This window comes from Rhodamnia argentea, chromosome 7, assembly GCF_020921035.1.
Source record: "Rhodamnia argentea isolate NSW1041297 chromosome 7, ASM2092103v1, whole genome shotgun sequence".
Lineage (NCBI taxonomy): Eukaryota > Viridiplantae > Streptophyta > Magnoliopsida > Myrtales > Myrtaceae > Rhodamnia > Rhodamnia argentea.
The window spans coordinates 28,139,477-28,158,050 of record NC_063156.1 but is presented as its reverse complement, the minus strand read 5'-3'; the positions used below and the strand labels follow the sequence as shown (position 1 = coordinate 28,158,050).

The 18,574-nt window shown below is 42.2% G+C and overlaps 3 protein-coding genes across 9 annotated transcripts; 1 reads left to right on the top strand and 2 right to left on the bottom strand.

Moving 5' to 3' along the window:
* The first annotated feature begins 1,297 nt into the window (after nucleotides 1–1,297).
* LOC115749713 (PWWP domain-containing protein 5-like) lies at nucleotides 1,298–5,313 on the top strand. 3 transcript variants are annotated; one of them, XM_030686649.2, is made up of 5 exons: nucleotides 1,298–1,399; nucleotides 1,485–1,577; nucleotides 1,690–2,584; nucleotides 2,807–4,746; nucleotides 4,859–5,313. In XM_030686649.2, the coding sequence occupies exons 2-4, from the start codon at nucleotides 1,536–1,538 to the stop codon at nucleotides 4,723–4,725; spliced, it is 2,856 nt and encodes a 951-aa protein (XP_030542509.1). In that variant the 5' UTR covers nucleotides 1,298–1,399; nucleotides 1,485–1,535; the 3' UTR covers nucleotides 4,726–4,746; nucleotides 4,859–5,313. The 3 variants fall into 3 exon arrangements, with proteins under 3 accessions (XP_030542509.1, XP_030542510.1, XP_048137567.1); XM_030686650.2 differs by having other exon boundaries at nucleotides 1,304–1,577; nucleotides 1,694–2,584; XM_048281610.1 differs by having other exon boundaries at nucleotides 1,304–1,577.
* A 1,120-nt stretch (nucleotides 5,314–6,433) lies between these two features.
* Nucleotides 6,434–8,438, bottom strand: LOC115749714 (40S ribosomal protein S23). The gene is made up of 4 exons (XM_030686651.2): nucleotides 8,333–8,438; nucleotides 7,047–7,202; nucleotides 6,830–6,956; nucleotides 6,434–6,731 (listed from the first exon to the last, which is right to left on the bottom strand). Exons 1-4 carry the CDS (start codon nucleotides 8,335–8,337, stop codon nucleotides 6,591–6,593), a joined length of 429 nt encoding a protein of 142 aa, XP_030542511.1. The 5' UTR covers nucleotides 8,338–8,438; the 3' UTR covers nucleotides 6,434–6,590.
* Nucleotides 8,439–11,623: 3,185 nt separating this feature from the next.
* On the bottom strand, nucleotides 11,624–17,281 carry LOC115749737 (interactor of constitutive active ROPs 2, chloroplastic). Of its 5 annotated transcripts, none has more exons than XM_030686686.2 (5): nucleotides 16,910–17,281; nucleotides 15,750–16,487; nucleotides 14,289–14,475; nucleotides 12,160–13,821; nucleotides 11,624–12,029 (listed from the first exon to the last, which is right to left on the bottom strand). In XM_030686686.2, exons 2-4 carry the CDS (start codon nucleotides 15,767–15,769, stop codon nucleotides 12,172–12,174), a joined length of 1,857 nt encoding a protein of 618 aa, XP_030542546.1. In that variant the 5' UTR covers nucleotides 15,770–16,487; nucleotides 16,910–17,281; the 3' UTR covers nucleotides 11,624–12,029; nucleotides 12,160–12,171. The 5 variants fall into 5 exon arrangements, with proteins under 5 accessions (XP_030542546.1, XP_030542545.1, XP_030542542.1 ...); XM_030686685.2 differs by having other exon boundaries at nucleotides 11,624–11,966; nucleotides 16,910–17,280; XM_030686682.2 differs by having other exon boundaries at nucleotides 11,624–13,821; nucleotides 15,750–15,848; nucleotides 16,154–16,487; nucleotides 16,910–17,280.
* Nucleotides 17,282–18,574: the final 1,293 nt, after the last annotated feature.

Here is an 18,574-nt window from a genome sequence, read left to right as displayed (position 1 = left end):
GACATGAAGGGATCTAAGCACGGCATCAAGATACGAAGAAGGGTACGTGCATGGCACGCGAAGTTTCCATAGTTGTTGATCAATGAGAAAACTTTAAAAAGCCTATCGATACTAGCACGGATCGATGATAAAGTACTTATCGACAGTCACTTGAATATTTTCTAAGAACGCATTTGAAGAAAAAGATATTTTTTTCCTTTAAATATGCGGTGGGGAAGACGATTATCGACAGTTACCAAAGCATTGAAACAACCGGCGAAATAGTAATTCCAGGAGCCGCCTCTCGATAAATGAAAGGAAAAAAATCACAAAGCTTGTCAATTATTATAATGGAAGATTATAATGTGTAAAGCATATCAAGGAGATTCCCTTTACCGATCTCAAAACTATTTGTCTAGAATATTTCACCATCGTCCACGTTTACTTTCTGACGTATGTTGTGATCCCGTTAAATAGTCGAACGTAATTTTATCTCGTTAAAATTACTCAGAACGAGGATCTATCTCGTCGCGACCGAAAGAAATTATCTGTCATCGGGAGTGGAGCTGCAAGAGCCATTCGTAACGCGAGAGCAGTAATTGAAGACGGGGAAAACAACCGTGCGAAATTAAGAGATACGAGAAAGCAATTGACTATGTCGAGGTCCGGTCTATAAATGATAAGAGTCCGGCTTTTCCAAAAAAATTCAAGCTCTATCGCCAAAGTACTTATGGTAAAAAAAAAAATTAGTTCAGATTATGACGTCATTAAATTCCTTTTGCACGCATTATAGGGTCCATTTATTTCTTTTTCAGTTATCCATGCCTGCTCCATTAAATCACAATTTTGATCGATTTTGCCATAAATGCCTTAAAAATTCCATTTTCTGTTCATTCAATTCAAAAAAAAAAAAAATCAACCAAAAAAAATTTCCAAAAAAAGAAAATAAAAATAAAAAAACCAAAAAAAGAAAAAAAAAATCCCCCATTAATTGTGGAGTCAATCGAAACCTAGTTTAAAAAAAAAAAAAAAATAGACAGAAGAAAGAACAAAAGCCTTGGGAGGAGTCGTCTTCGGCTTTGTCGTCATTGTCTGCGTCACAACTTTCTCTCTCCTCGTCCTGGTCTTTTTCAGAGCAGAGCCGGGGAAAAAGAAAGTAGTCTTTCGTCGTCTTCCCCCCCCCCCTCCTCTCCCTCCCTCCCTCTCTCTCTCTCTCTCTCTAGAGAGCATTACGCATTGTGCCAGACTCGAAGCAACAGATGGTGACGGATTCCGTTCGAGAAGCAACAGGTCAATGACTTCATCTCGCACACCGCATGACTCTGCTTCTTCGTTATCCTGGTCCTTTCTTTGTGCTGTGAGCTTAAAGGAGGTGTTTTGACGTGCGGATACTGGTTACATCACTCGCAGCCCTTACAATGTGAGTCGGTTCGGTGACTAATCTCTTTCATTTTCTGGGGTTTGGCTCGCTTGTTTGATCTGGTTTTAGCGTTGAAACCTTGTAGGCTAATGAATTTGGTGGAGGAACCGGGAGGCGTCGTTGGACATTACTGAGGATGAAATGGTGTGGCTGGATGACGATTGATATACCGGAGGAGGTAAATTCATGTCCGTGTGTATTTACTGATTTTTGCTTTAGTCCAGATGTAATTAAAATAAACGTGTGTGCATTTTCAACGGGGTGCGCGCTGATTGCTTCTCACTTGTCAGGCAGAGAGAAGCAGGAATCGAATGACTGCAAGTTCTGAACTTGAAACAGAATACTGCAGAGATAAGGAGGACGACAAGAATTGCCATCTTTTGCCATCCATGGAGTGTGTTAGTAATGTGGGTGAGTGCGTTATGGCCGCACCGATTTTGCCTTGTGATGATTTGGGGGACGGAACCCGGAGGAATGGAAGACCGGCAGAATTGGGCCTAGAGATCAGTATATCGGATCTCGTCTGGTGCAAAATAAAGGGCCCTTATTGGTGGCCGGGGAAGCTAATCGGTTGCTCTGCCGGAGCGACGAAGAATTATTTTTTGGTAGCATGTTTTGGGGATCCGGCACTTGGTCCTGTTCGGGTTTCGCTGATAAAGCCATTGTGGGAGCATTTCCCACTGATGGAGATGCAAAGCGGCACAGACAAGCTCCGTCATGCTGTGGACTGCGCTCTTGACGAACTCTCTAGGCGGGCAGAATACGTGCTGACCTGCCGGTGTGTGCCCAGAGAAGTGCAAAACAGGTTCGAAGCTCAGGCTGAAGTTAATGCTGCTTTGGTGAAAAGTTCGAGTCAACGGGGAGCTGAAGATAGTGTGCTGAATACGGCTTCTTTTACACCTCGGGAACTTGTCAACTATATAAAACAATGGGGTGAATCGCCTCACGATGGACCTAGCAGACTCCTGCTTTCTGTGGCAAAGAGCCAACTGTTGGCCTTCTCCCGATGGAAGGGTTTTCCTCGGCTACCTAAATTCATATCATTTGGTGGGAAGTTGGAGAATGAGGCCGACATAATGACTTCATTAGGAGATTGTTATCAGAACCCCATAGAGATTAATGGCGCTAATCCAGAGTTTGAGGGCTGTCCTGGGATGCTTGCGGTGAAGACAGGATGTTACATAAGTGGCTTGAGTGAGCATAAGGACAGATTCCAAGTCGGCATCCATCCTGGAAGAAAGAGAAAGACCGGTCTGGCGTTGTGCGCTGAGAACTGTCTGCATATTTCAACCGATGAAGTTGGTTCCGGCAAAAGAGCTCATGGGAACTCCTTTTTGTTTGGCAAAGCTGCTGGTCCAAATGAATTGGGATCGCCATGTACAGGCGCTCCAACGATGATTAGCACAGACCGCTCAAATGAGCTTAAGCACGTTTCGCTTGACATGGTGCATACTGGAAGAAAGAGAAAGAGCTTCCCAGCCTTGTCAGCGAAGAATTGTCAGCGTATGTCGACAGATGAAGTTGGGTCAGATAAAGGAGCTTGTGGGAAATCGTTTGCCAAAGCTGCTGGTCTGTATGAATCGGAATCATCATTTACAGGTGCTCCGACCACGATTAGCATGGACCAATCCATGCAATTCAGGCAAAATCATAGAGCAATGCACAGAATCCACAAGGTTGCAAGTGAATCAAATGGGTCACTCCCATTGGCAGAGCATCTTAAAGAAAGTCCCCCAGGTAGAAGCAACAAAAACCCCCATTCTGGCCTCATTCCTCATGATTCCGGTAGTAGAAAAACCCTCCTTGGATATGCCTCTCCTAAACAGAAGCTCTCGCAGCTCTGTCGTCTTGCCGGCAATCCCATGAGACAGAATAAATTTCCGACTCGCACAGTGAGATACTTCTCAGAATTCAGAAATTCAGTTGTCCCGGGTCATCTCCTATTGAAGTCGTGTGCAGAGTCTGCAGAAGAAGCATCTGTTGTTGAGACTCAGAGTACTTCGACAAACTTTGGCATCGCAGAACCTATGGATCTTAGATGCTTCAAGGATTCTGTCAGGACAAGCACGATAACTCGTAGCATTCAGGAACCCCGACTGCCCCTTGAAAATTGGAATGCAGGGGATTCTCAGCTTGAAACCCTGTGTGAGAGGTCTGTTCCTTCTGTGGTACTGAAAAAGGATCACCAGTTTTGTCCTGCCTTTACTCGGGGCCCTCGATTGCCTCATGAAAATCCTCTGATGGAAGTAAAAAAGCCAATTCATGATGACTCTGGAACGAGAATTGAGTGCTCGAAAGATCCATTTTCCACTGGCAGGACCATCCAGAGCATTGCCGTCCAGCAACCATCGCTTGGAAACCATAATACAGAAGATCCTCTGATTGAATGTGAGAGGCCTCTTCCTTCTATCAAACCACAAATAGGCCAGTTTCGTCGTACCTTGGTTCATAAATTACAAGTCCGTCGTCCAAATCCTTACATGATAGGAGAACAGCCAAACAATGCCATCCCTGCAACGGTGCTTGAGCTCTCCGAGGATTCATTTATGTCCAGCAGGATAATCCAAAGCATTCCTAAACCGCAACAGTCTCTTGGAAATCAGAATGCAGGGGATTCTCTGCTTAAAGCCCCATGCAAGAAGTCCGTGCCTTCTATGGAACCACAAACAGATTGCCAGTTTTGTCCAGTCTCGATTCGGAAATCACAGGCTCCTTTTCAAGATCCTTGTGTGGAAACCAAACGTCAAAGTGATGATTTCTCTGGAAAGGCACTTGAGTGCTCACATGATACGTGTATGACCAGCAGGATAACCCAGAGCATTCCCGAACAGAAAGTGTTGGTCAAAGATGAGGAGGATACAGGGGTTTCTGTGCTTGAAACTCCAATCACGAAGCCTGCTCATCTTACGGGACCACAAACCAATCACCATTTTGGTCCTGCCTCGATTCAAGAAGCTCAATCTCCTTGTGAAAATCCTTATGTGGAAGTAAAAGAGCCAGACAGAGACGTCCCCGGGAGTTGCAAGGAAGACTATTTTTCGACTGCTCTAATTTTAACCTTTACCAACTTGAATCTAGCTCCTTCAGTAACTAATCTGAACAAGATGTTCAGCTGCTTCGGTCCCTTGAAGGAATCAGAGTCGAAAGTGTTGAACAAGAGCAAGCAGGTTAAAATAATCTTCAAGAATAGTATGGATGCGGAAGCTGCTTTCATCAGACTTGGAGAGCAGCGTTTTGTCGGGCCGTCACTTCGAAGTTATCGTCTCAAGTACGTGCGATCCTGCTCTCTTGAACCTTCTCCTTCTCACGTCAGAAGGCACAACTAGCAGGATAAGCTGTGACTCCAGGTCTTCTATCGCTATTTGCAGTTTATGCGTTAGTTTTTCAATTCATACATGAATCTTGAAAATGGTAAAAAAGTTCCTGTCTTTTTCTTTTCTTCTCTTTTGGCCTTGTCAGGGATCAAATGGCCTTTCAAGCTCATTGGCCCATGGTTTCAACTTTCATGTGCACTAAAAATGTTTGGACATTTTGCATTTGGAAGACGGGAGGTTTTTGAGTAACGCTCCGAAAGGCGTCATTTGCTGTGAGTTGCTGATGATTGATGAACAGTGTGTCAAGATTGCCAGCAAAATCCTCCTCTTCGATATCTACATGATCAACCGCCAGCACCGGACTCAACCTTCATGGTCGTTTTTTGTCAGATCTTGAGGGCAAAAACCGATGTCGATGGAAATGCATTTAGTCTTTTGTGCCTTGCATCTTTTGTTTGGCCAGGAAATGTGACCTTGGTTGGGAAAGTAAGTAAGGTCTCTGCCATGTGAAAACAGAACAGGTGTTTGATAGTGTGAACTTATGGAGTTGAGACAGGATCTGAATAGCATGCTTTAAGCTTAGCTCCAGTTAACGTTCCATTTCTCAGAAGAGCATCACATACTCAAATCTTCCTCAATTCTGTTTTTTCATATCTAGGCGAGCTTATAATATAGTGTTACAATGGGCATCATTGTGCTGGGCGATCATGTTTCCTGTGTGCCAAGAAATGCACCATAAAGGATTGAATGCTCGTAAATCCTATTCTATCGCCAACGGGGAAAAGAACTTTTTACATCATAGATGTAGGCGTAATCGCATTTTATACACATTGCGCAATTCAGGTACCTTCAGTGGATCAAAACACGATATTGTATGGGACATGTACTCTCTTTTGTGTCACATTCCATACGATTGCAAGAACTATTCTCAATTGTATTCTCCATATCAAATACCATTCTCACGTTTTAAAATCTACTTTTTACACCTAAAATACCATTTCTTAAACATCAAATGCCGTCGCCTAAAAACACTCATTTGTCTTCTGACACGCCCAAAATCTCACCCAAACTCCTCCCCTGTTTTATCTTCCTCCAATCCGTTAGTCTTTCCTCAGTGCCCTCACACACAGCACCACCCTCACCAAGCCACCCCCACAGCATCAAGTTGCTGCGTGACCCCGCGGCCGACGCCCTAGCTCCCAAGGCCCTGTATCGGCCTGATTTTCCTTGTTTCTTTTATGGTGGACTATGTCTGGTTGCCTATTTTTGTCCCCCTTCTCGCTCGCATGGCCTTGCGCTCACCATAGCCAGGGCCACGGTCGACCATGCAAGCATCTCTAACAGAGCTTGGCCATGGCTGCCAAATCAAGGTCGTCGATCTCGAACTACTCTTGAGGTGGTGCGACTTCTGTAATTGGTGTCAAATCACCCGCTGAAGGAGCAACAGACAGCATGCAGCGGAGACGCGATGGTAGGTGAGCCGGGCAGAGAGAGAGAACAAGAGAGCGTGCGGTTTCGTTTTGGGAAATAGAATGGCGATTGAATAAAATGCATGAGTGAAAAACATAATTCGAATTAGAATATAAAAGGTCAAAAAGATTATTGTATTTGACATGGGCTTAAAGTTGGATATATGCCCTCACATTCGGATGTCATTACTTCTCGCGAGGGAGATTCTTCAAATCGAGTCACTTGAAGTGAAACAAGTGCAATAATCTAGAGAGTCATCATATCAAATCAATTGGAAGTGAAACGGGTGCAATAAACTAGGTAAGTGATCACGGATCGTTCAAAGGGCCAAAATCAAAATTGAAAGTGCCATCCCAAATGTGATAAAGCTTTTAAACTGACATCATGGACAAAAGCCACAATCAAACTTAGGACCGAGGCTTCTCCTTCTTTTCCTTGAATAGGGCCAGGAGGGACACACCGGAGACCTTTACAACCTTGAACCTGACACCAGGAATATCTCCCACAGCATGCCCCTTTCGGCCAAAACCGGCAATCAAAACTTCATCCTGGTTTCGAAATTGCAGTCATGGTCAGTAACCAGAAGGCAAAAAAGAGGAGGAGAAAAACAGTTGGATACTTGATAATACGCTATGTTGGATCTTACATTTTCCTCAATGTAGTTAAGGCAACCATCGTTGGGCACGAAAGCAGCTATCTTCTTCCCGTTTTTGATGAGCTGAACTCTGGCACACTTTCTAATGGCAGAGTTAGGCTGCTTAGCCTCAATACCTCTGCACATTAAGTAATTACCATTTAGCACATTCTAGACAATTTAATTAATAGAAAAACAGTAGGTTTTGTGTTGAGAGACAACATCTTACATCTTCTCAAGGACAATGCCCTTGGCGTGAGAAGACCCAGCAAATGGCTTCTTCCACTCGTTGCCAAGATGGGATTTCTTGTATGACTTGTCGGCCCATCTCTGCCTCCTTCTGTGAGACTTCAATTTGCGACCAGCTCCCATACCACGTGTCTTCCTGCAAAAAACTGTCTGCTTACCATCTAATAACCACACATCACATCTCCTATAATGCGTTGGAATACTGACACAGGTCACCGACATTCATGACGTTACCAAATCTCTGACGAAAAATCGCTGAAAGAAGTGCCATAACTAGAATTGAATAGGCATTTCCAAAGTTTCGATAGAGGGTAGCTTATCAATAGACATTGAGTAGCTATCTCCTCATAATTCAACTGATCCTCAAAAACATCGCGGCGCCCTTCTTTAGGACAGAGATCATACAACTATTACATTATTTGAAGAGGACACGTCTCCTGACGCTATGTCAAACATATTTTTTGCTAATGACTTCATCTTCTCTATCCTATGCAAATGACCCATCGTCTTTAAAGCCAACAGGGCCTATTACTTTGCCAAATCGAAAAGCATTAACAAAATCTTATGTAGTGTTCCAACTTAAAATTTGCTTAGCCTGCTATGAAAAGGAGCAAGATTTAGATATGGCATGTTGTCCAAAGTAGTAGAGGCAATTTCATATGGCTCTACTACTAATTAAAGGTGCAAATTTATTCCCCAAATCCCAATATCCCTCAGAGAAGGTTAAACCCAACAGAACTAAAGAGACAGCCGAAAAGATACTTCGCATCAGTATACAATCAAGCGGGAGCTTTCTAAAAGCCAGCCTACTCCTCTAACGAACTGATAAAGACTGACAGAGTCGATAAATGCTGAAGAACCGAAATTCAGACACGCCTTTCATTAATTGACGGAGCTGCTCAAACCTATTTAGCCATACTAAGAAAGACTCGATTACACATGTAATTTTCAATTCCAAATTCAACATTACTATCATAACCTGCCCAGATTAGGGGATAGACTTCAGTTCTCAAGCACTGCTGCTTTGCTTTTTCTTCGCTCGAAGAGAAAATAAAGGAAAAGAAAAGCAACCGCCCATCGATGTCATCGTCTGGTTCAGTAAAACACAACCTCGAGCAAACCTCAAATTTTCTAAAGACAAGAACAAAACACATCCAGCTTCCAATCCAAAAACGACAATCCAAACCACATGAACCGAGTCAAACATTCGACAATCGAAAGCAAGAACAATCTCAAAGATACGAAGGTAGAGTCGCGGTGTAGTACCCCATGGTGACTGAGTAGGCGTTGCGGCGGCCTTCTGAGGAAGTTGGCGAGGTTGAAGACCGAGCGGCAGCTGCAAGAAGAAACCCTAGCCTCAGGCGGTCATCAGTGGCGGTATATATCTGTGTGTGGTCGGGCTTGTGTGGGCCTGTTCTCTGATTGGGCCTTGAAATTTTTGGGCCCAAAGGCCTGACCCTCTAAGTACTCGTGGGCCTTAAGTGATTCAGGTTTGGGCTCTTCGTGAGGCCCACTCAACCCGTATACAGGAGTGGAGCCTCCAGTCCCGTCAAGCCGGTCCCTTACCCCGTATACAAGGAAATTGGTAGTTCTTTTTGAAGGAAAAGTTTCTTTTTGCTAGAAGGGAAAGTTGTTTTCTCCCAATCTAAATTTGTTATTTTTTTGTCAATGAAGCATGTTTTTCGTAAATTGATTAGTTTTCCTTCATCAAAACACCAAAAAGTCAAAAAACAAATTTCCGGAAACAAATTTTCTTAATCTTCGTTTGTTTCGCGAAAAATGATTGATCCGGTTGTCGTTCATGAAAATGTTTTGGCATAAGTTGTTGTCAATAATGAAAAGATTTTTTCAATGACTAATTATTTCAAGTGATATGAACATGTTTTCCATGTCATTCATTTTTCTTAAAACAAGTGGAACCAATATTAGCCTCAATGGGTTGCTTAATAAATGAGAACCAAGTTGTGCATATGGATTGATTGCGCGCGAGATAGGTGCAATTCCCATGCTACCAAGAGCATATCGTTCCTTGTTTAGGCTACTTTGCTCGTGCTTTGATTCACATCTTAATTGAGTTATTATATTAGTATAATATCACAAAGAATCTCAAATCGATATGATTGATAAGACGGTTTAGAATGTAAAAGGATAGCTTTCAAAGATTCACCCTACAAAAGACCAAGTAAGTTGGTTCTACTAGTCTATGACAAAAAAAAAAAATTTGATTCTACTAGTTGTACCTCTTTTCATGGTTAAAATTACAACATCCGATGCGACGGTTACATCACGTGGAAAGTGGTAACATGTTATAATCGACCAATTACTACTGGCATGATGCGCATCTTATTCTATTATTAGCACCATATGTAATACATAAATGCTTCGATTGGGTTTTTAACACCATGTGTGACCATCACTTAATAAAACATTACATAAAATACCCTCTCCACAGCAAGGCCAGCCTGTCTTAATTGATTTTTACTTTGTACTTTTTCCTTATACGAAATTTCACAATGCGCGCCGCTTAATTTTTTAAGAACCAAAACACTCAGAAATTTTTTAACACATGAAGTTACATATAATTTCTGCAAAATTTTCGAAAGTTACATAATATTTGAAATTCCGACAGACTTTAGCTCGAACCTCTGTGAAAAACTCAGGGCCCTATGTAGCAAACAAGAGGTAAAATGTAGGGCTCAGTAAAATGTTGTTTCTTCTGTTTCCTAGAATGACATCGATTCAAGAATCAACAGACGTTCGAAGGAATTTGAGAAGAAAAGTAATCTTGTCTAGAGAAATATTGCGTATTTGGGTTGAGGTCCATCATTCTAAATCTTTAATCTCTTAAAAAGGAGAACTATCACAGATTTTTTATTCTTTTGGAAAAAAAAATGATACATTATTCTTTTTAGGGGTGAGCATGGTTCCAAGATGAAACTTGCCCTGGAGCCGAACCGGTAGGGTATCGGTCAAGTTCCGGGTTCCAAGGTACGCAAGATATGTTTCAGTTTTAAAAGATTTGAGAACTTGTTCCGACGGATAGATTTCAAGTTTCGGGTTCCACCTACCTAGAGCTTAGAACCCATAACCTGTAATTTGTAATAAGTTTTTGTGTTTTTCTTGATATGTCTTGGCGGGATCTTGCGGTGTTTTATGGCGTTTGATGATGAGTATGTAATATGGAACCACCGGTCCGAGCTTCCATTTCCAGCGATATTTGTAGTCGAGACTTTTTTTTTGTTAATGTTTTATGTGCATTTGTGTCTCTAAATCTGAATAGTGGTCAATGGATTGTAGCAGTAAATGGTGATCATGATAATTGGAACTTACTTCTCTTTGCTAAAATCACATTAACTAGTGTTTAAGAAAAGAGGAGGGGGGGTGGTGGGAATCCCGGTTTACTTGAAAAAGAAATATGCGATGTCGGAATATTGATCACGATGTAACCATCATTCGGGATCTCCTGTCTTGAAAAGAAAATCCCGAACCGATTCAAGATATCCCCGTTCCATAATTGCTTGTCTTGATGGGTTCAAGTACTGGAACAAGGGGATCATATTCCTTTTCTCATCCTCATTTGCATCTTATTCTTGTTCTTGTTTTGCATTTCTAAATCTTAAACCATAAACCCTAAGCTCTAAACCTTATTTTTTGAAATGTTCACACCAATTGCAAGGGAAAGTTCGTACGAAAAGTCGTTTGAATTAGTTCTTGTGCAAGTTTGCACCAAGTGATTTTTTATAGGCATTGGAAAAAGTTCGCACGAAAAGCTTTGTGAATTAGTTTTTCGAATGTTCGCACCAATTGCAAAGGAAAATTCGCATGAAAAGTCATTTGAATTAGTTCTCGTGCAAGTTTGCACTAAGTGATTTTTTATAGGCACTTGAAAAAGTTCGCACGATGTTCGCACCAAGTGATTTTTGATAGGCACAAGGGACGGTTCGCACGAAAAGTTTTGTGAATTGGTTTTGTTCAGTGTTTGCACCAATTGCAAGGGAAAATTCACACGAAAAGTCGATTGAATTAGTTCTTGTGCAAGTTTGCACCAAGTGATTTTTTATAGGCATTAGGAAAGTTTGTTTGAAAAGCTTTGTGAATTGATTTTTTGAATGTTCGCATCAATTGCAAGGAAAAGTTCGCATGAAAGTCGCATGAATTAGTTCTCGTGCAAATTTTTGATAGGCACTTGAAAAAGTTCGCATGATGTTCGCACCAAGTGATTTTTGATAGGCACTAGGGAAAGTTCACATGAAAAGCTTTGTGCATTGGTTTTGTTCAATGTTCACACCAATTGCAGGGGAAAATTCGCACAAAAAGTCATTTGAATAAGTTCTCGTGCAAGTTTGCACTAAGTGATTTTTTATAGGCACTTGAAAAAGTTCCATGTGATTTTTGATACACTAGGGAAAATTCACACGAAAGGCTTTTATGAATTGGTTTTGTTGAATGTTCGCACCAATTGCAAGGGAAAGTTTGCATGAAAAGTCATTTGAATCAGTTCTCGTACAAGGAATAGCGAATCCACTCTTCAGATACCAAACTTGCGCGTCTGCATATGCCATACATCCATACAAGTAATTCATCAAAACCGCAAATTGCGAAAAGAACGGCAAACAAATGATTCTACGGGAGTGAACAAGATAACATGCATAAACATCCTCATATATCATCTGTGACCAGAGCGACAGACTCGTGCACAAATGGTTACAGTTTCGGTTTCCAAGAGCTAGAATGAGAACATTCTATAACCAGCAATTCTAAATCGTTGCCGAAACATATATTGAATTCTGCACATTGTTGAGCAAGCGCAGCATCTCGTTGCAGTGAAGGAAGAGGCGCGCTTCATCCAAGGCGCCATAGATAGTTCTAAAACGAAAAAGGCTCGCGAGTTTTTACATACCTGCACATATTTTTGTGTGTATTTAAGCAAGTAAAACGATGAACGCTACAATGAACCTGTCCCCTGAGAAGTCTCAAAAATTTGACGCAGATAACAGAATAGCCGAATCACCATGAAGCTCCTTAGAATAGATGATAGAGTGATATTAAACAAGAAAAGAAGCAGTGGAAGAAAGAAAGATCAGCTTGCCTACCTGTTATTCCATCTACTTATTCCCCTTCTTCCACAAGACACCGATTCTTTTCAGCACGTTCCCGTTCTTCTTGGGAGATTCATCGTCCATGTCTTCGGAATAAGGTGAACCGAGAGTGTGGTAATTGTCAAGGGAGCCTGTTCTTTCAACAAACTTCCCGTTGTTCCCAGCAGAAAGTATGGTGGCTGCAGCCTCGGCCGCTTTCCTCCACTGGTCAGATTGCACCTTCAGCCTCCTCAACTCGGCCTCCATCTCAGAGTTCGCAGCTTGAGCCGCATCGAGCTGCTCGGTGACCCGAGCCGCTCTCCTGCTGCTTTTGTCGGCCTCCTCTGTCAGATATCCCAGTTTCATCAAAGCCTCTCGCTCTGCAGCCCGCGCAGCCTCCACTAAAGCCACTGCCTCATCATTTGCTTTGTTCTTCTCCACGTCCCTCTCATTCATTTCGTTCTTGAGCCTTTCGTTTTCCTCGGCCAAATTATGCATATCTCTTGCTTTTCCCAACAAATTTTCCTTCAACCCTTCTAAATCCACCTGAGACTTGCTCAAATCCATCTTGAGTTCATATGCTCTTGCACTGCCCTGGTTGTTCTCCTTCTTCACAATTAGTTTGTGATGCTCATCCAAGACACTCTGGAATTCTGCTTCCTTTTCTTTTGATTTTGCAGTCAGTTCTTCAATAAGACTCTTGGCCGCCTCTAATTCAGCCTCCAGTTTAGCCTGCCTCTGGAAGGACTCTAGTTTTATATGTTCGGCAGTTTCATAAGCACTTCTGATTTGCAATGTGCTCTGGATATACTCTTCTTGATACCTGGTCTCAGCGGTACCCAGAGCCGACTTTAATTGAATTGCCTCAAGATTCACGGAATTAAGCTCTGCTTTGAGCTCGTTTATGTCCTCATCTACGCTATCTCCACGTGGGAGGTTCACATCGCTTGTGGAATTAGCTGGACAATTGTTGCTGCCACTGAGATCTGGTTGGAGTTTCTTCACGAGATCATCCAAAAACTTTTCTCGAGATTTCGACTGTTCTAACTCAGTAAATAGAGAGCTATAAGCCTCCTTGGCTTTCATACTCTCTGTACGAAATATCTCGACAGTGGCATTCGCCGCTTCCAATTGCTTCTGAGAATTGTTCACGACTTCTAGAGCCTGAGCTTCTGACTCTCTGCAGTTAGTAAGCTCAATCCTCAGGTTCTCAACGAGGGCTAGGGTTTCCGAAAGTTCCATCCTCAAATGCTGAATCTTGTGATGTGCTGATTCTGCATGCTTAGTTTGGGTAGCTTCAGATTCAGCCACCATCTCCAGTTGTGCCTTGAGCTTCTTTATTTCATTCATGGCTGAACCCAATGCAGCAGAATCCAAAGTGTATTGCTTTTGGATGGCCTCAAGTTCGGACTGCCAGGATTTATCACGATCTTGGGAAATTTTAAGCAGTTCTTGAACCCGGGCTTCCTCAGAAGCCGAAAGCTCCAACAGCTGCTGTTGCAACTCCTCGAGTGTTTTTGACATGGCCAAGAGCTGCTTCCTGGCCTCTTCAGCTTCCTGCTGGGCTTGCCTCTTTGCCAATTCAGATGAGTCCAGTTGGTTCTTTGCCTTCTTAAGATCTTCTTGGAGTTGAATGATCTGTGATTCCAATTCGGATGCTCTGCTCAGGCATTTCTTCTGTAATGCATAAACAGTTTTAAAAGATCAAAATCAAGGCTCAGAGAAACTTCATAGAGAAAACTTCCAATGGTGTAAGTGGCCATGTCGAAAGCTATGTTGTCTGTTAAATAGCATTGCACATGTCTGGAATGTTTAGTCATAGCCAGGTGATAACAACTGAAATGAGTTATTTTGGCATCGACAAAAGTAAGCTTTCTTAAAATCTGATTCCAAAACCAGTACTGAGAAAGGAGTTTTAAAAACATTTTATTACGCAGAAACTTCTCAACTGATACTTCGAACATGAAATTGTATTCAAGAAACTCACAACTAAGACCAAAACCATAAGCATAGAAGTGTGAGAGAATGCATGTGTATCAGCACATACATAAGCATGCAAGTTCCTGAATGCAGCATCAATTTCAGATTTCACAAATTTCCAAAGAGTCAACTGTGGGTTCTGACATTGCTTTCACACAGAGTACCTCAGCTGATGCCGAACTTCGAGGTGACTTGCGCTCACCAACTTTAGGACTTTTGCCTTTAGGAGTCCTTGCAGCAGCATTTGGGGAGGACGAAATTTTCTCCAGATCAGATCCTGGAATCTTAAGCTGGCGCGAAGTTCGAGGCGTTCTGGGCGATTTCCTTTGAGGAACTTCCTGAGAATTGGTTCTGCACCACAAGTTCAAAACATTTAGTACTTTATCTCACCGACATGCACAAAAAATAAATCATATGAAATTAAAATAGAAGAAATACAGTTCTTCTTCCAGCTGCAACATGTTAGCCAATGCAAAACCACCATTAAGGGCATGTTAAGAAGGGAAGGGCTAACAGCCTTTAATAGAACTTTTGATCTTAACGGTGGTTCAGGTGCAACTTTTTAGTCATCAATAATCGGCAGATGTCAAGGCAGGCGTCCTTTCAAGCTGGTGTACCAATACTTGCAGGCTGATTATGCATGTACAGTAGATGTGTATGGTGACAATCCCACTAATAAACTAGAACCACCTTAAGAAAACACAAGCTGCGCGACAGCAGAAGCAATGAGGCATACATAAAGTCTAACGTGTAACAGTTATGAAACTACCGTATACTTGACATGTTTAGTCAGTAGCATATAAACCGGAAAGAAAAATGGCTTTTTTTAAACGGAGAAAAATAGAAAAACCATACTAAAATTGCCTAGGAATGTGAAAACAGAATATTTAGTATGACAAGAAATTGAAATATGTTTTGGAGTCTATAGGTGCACTCAAATAAAAGAAAGTTAAAGTAGAAATTGCATAAATCTGCATACAGGAAGAGACTTTCAGATTTTTGAATTTAGAAGATATTATGATGATTCAGTCTAAAAGAAGTTGAAGGTAATTGCTAACGGAAATGCATTCTTTCAATCAGCAAGGATTGACACAGAAGGTATGCATCTGATTTAGCTCCGCAGGATTCTAGTTAATAGCTGATACATAAACTTAACACGTTGTAGAGAATGATATCCGATATAGGCGAGGAGACCATGATCGATGCAAATAACTAGGTTCCTGGCATGGCTCATACAATATCACACCCAAAACAGAAACAAGTCAATGGATTAGTGCAGATAAAGGCTGTGTCAAATAGATCGATCGATAAAGACTATGATGACACAGAACGGGAGAAGCACTTCCTTGTCCTGTTACCAGAACAAGCATCTTACCCTAATTATTATTGCATGTTCTTACAAAATGCTCCTGAAGCAAATTCAAGAACAGGCTATTAACAACGACATGCTGTTCACAACAACAGAATCTCCGTAATCTTGACTAGAAAGATGCCAAAGTTGGTTAGGTAACAGTCATAGCATCCTATCGCAAACTTTTCTTGTTCATCGATAATCTCTTTAATTAATAGAAGAGAAAATACCAAGTCGGAGAATACTAGCACGGAGGATCAAAAGGCTAACTCACCGTGCTTGTGGCGTCTGCATGATTTAGGTCCTCCTCAACCAAATAGCGAAATGAGCAGATACCAACCCCTCCCCTTCACAACCCCCTGACCCACACCTCCTGCAACATTTTTCATTGAAACTCCTCCTTGGAGAAATTAATGGGGAAGAAAAGGAAAAAAGAATGTGCAAGCATGTAGGAATGTAAGTACGATGATGTACAAAAGAAACTAGGTTAATGGTCCACAACAGGGACAGCCACCTCAATGAGTGTTTAGTACATTACCCAACAAACAAACGAGCACACAATCCCTTCAAAGAAACTCCACAGAATCTTTCCACCCCACTACCAACCACAACCACAAAACAAGAACCCTAAAAGATTTTAGCCATATCAGAAGACAGAAAAAACATGAAAGAACTCACTGAATTCATCATAAACACCGTCTCCGCAATTACTTCTCTTCTTTATTATCTTTGCCTCCTCACTTTCCTTCCCTTTTACTCTTCACTTAACTCTTGCCTTTAAGGCACATTATTGGAGAGGACAACCCAACAACATGGGCCACAGAGCAAAAAGAGCAATAAATGAAAATAATGGACCATGAAGACCGCCCTTTTCAATAATAAAAACACTAGCGGGCCTCCCGAGGAAGTGGGAAGATCTCCAAAAACTTCAAGCTTGAGCACCAACAGCTTGCATTATGTCTCGTAGGGCATTTCCGTAATGAAATCACAAGCGACAACACCCAGCAAATGTCTAGCGAAATCATTCAAAAAGCATGAAATTTTGCCATTAATCGTAAATAGTCGACAGGAGGGCAAAAGCGGCACCACCTTCGAAAGGGGAAAAAGAAACATGGAAGCTACAGAAGAAAAGGCTGTAACTTTACTTCACGAGCACAGACCAAAGAAAATATGTCCCCAAGAGAACGTCTTCTTTTAAATTTACAAGAGAACCCCATTTCGGATTTCTCCACCTAAAAGGCAAGCGAAGGAAAAAAGGGTCCCAACTTGATGCGAACAGATTTGCATCCCACCGGAAGAAAGCAGAGAAGAGTTTCACCACAACACAAGGCTTAAAGAAGAGGAAAAAGAAAACAGAGTACCTGTGTAGTTGCAAAAGGAATGAACTTCAACAGCGAGCGCGGTAGAAATAGAACAAGAGCATTTCGAGCTTACCACCGGCAGAAGACGAGCTTTCCAAATGAGGGGTTGAAACCGGTTGGTTTGTTTGGACCAATGTGGGCGAGAACAGGAAGGAATGTCCCCGAGAAAAAGCAGAGGAAAAATAGAGAAGGATCCCAAGAGAGACGGAGGTTAGGGGAAGGAAGGGACTTTGACTGGACTGTATTGGGCCAATGGTATCTTTGCCTTCTGGTTCTTCTTCTTCGTCGGCCTAAGCTATCTTTCTTCACTTCTCATTTCCCAAAAACTCTGTCTAGAGAGAGAGCAAGAGGTGACCAACCTGACTACTTACTTGACTGTTGCAGCACTCTTCACGAGCCACGATGCTACGCTCTCTCACTTTGCACGCGCCTTTTCCAGTGATCCGTCATTTCTCGCAGTTCATCCGGGATTAAAATGGCTGCCTTACTTTCTTAATCATGCTTATTCAGATTACTTTTCTTTTCCTTTGTGAACTGCTTAAATGACATATTCCCTGCTTTTTATCTTAAGCCCCTCGCATTGAAAATGCTAAAAGGAAAAGCTACTCTTCTTCTTGACTCATCTCTAACTTGAAGAAAAAAGAGACGACATTTCAGCCTCTTTTCAATTCCGACATGATGATTCCCTCGGAAAAAAGATCAAAACCGCGGTCTTTATTTCAGAGTTGCTTAAGAGAGGAGAAGAAAATGAATCAGCAGGTTTTACGGCGACGAATGAATAAAGAACTCGAGACTTTCCCAAACACATTTGGTGAAAGGGCTATTAATTATGCTTTGAAAATGTGAACACTTCCATTTGAAATATGTCAGCTTCGCTTTAAATTTACTCGATCTCAATTTTCAAGATACGCGGATATGCATTATTACTAATTTTGATTAGTCTTAAGTAAGTGCCTCCTTTGTGGTTTGAATCATTGGAGAGTCAAACGAAGAAGAAGGGGGAGATATATAGTCATGGTTCGTGGATCCCAAATCTTGATCGGAACACCAAAAGATGTGGGCTGTGATCAGAGGGTCAAAGCATCTTCCTTGATGAAAATGGAGGGAAGGGTGTCCTAGACTAGAACACGTGCTTTACTGTCCTGTTCGAATCAAAGCCGGGGTCGTCAACGCAACAGCCAACACTGGAATCGCCCCCACGTTGTTGTTCTCTTGGTAGGATCGATGGGTCCAGAGTCACGAGCACAGACGCCGCCGGTCGGCGGTCAGTGTCACATGGAGCCGGGGAAGCTGGCGACCCTTTTGATTATTGAGGATCCTGCAGAGGTTTCGGCCTCGTTCGACCGCTGCACTTGGTCCAGCTCTCGTTCGGCGTCATCGTGGGCCTCCGTAAATAAGAGCTGAGGAGGATGATTAGTAGTCCAATTACAAGGTTGAGTCTTTCGCCCGCGGGCCTTGGCTACCCGATCGGCCACTTGGTTGTCTTCTCTTTTGCGATGGGCTACTTGGAGATGCTTATGCTGGCCCATTAGGTGAAGGCACTCGTGGTTTGTGATTTTGGCGTTTGTTCTTGTTGTATACATGGATAATCGTTCAAAATGTCATAAGCTTATTGTGCTTTTATCAATTTAATCCTAAATCTCTTCGTGTTTTACCAATTTAGTCGTCCAGTCAATTTTGATCGAAAATTATTGAGCTGGAAGCCAGTTATTATATGTGGTACGGTCGACTACGATGC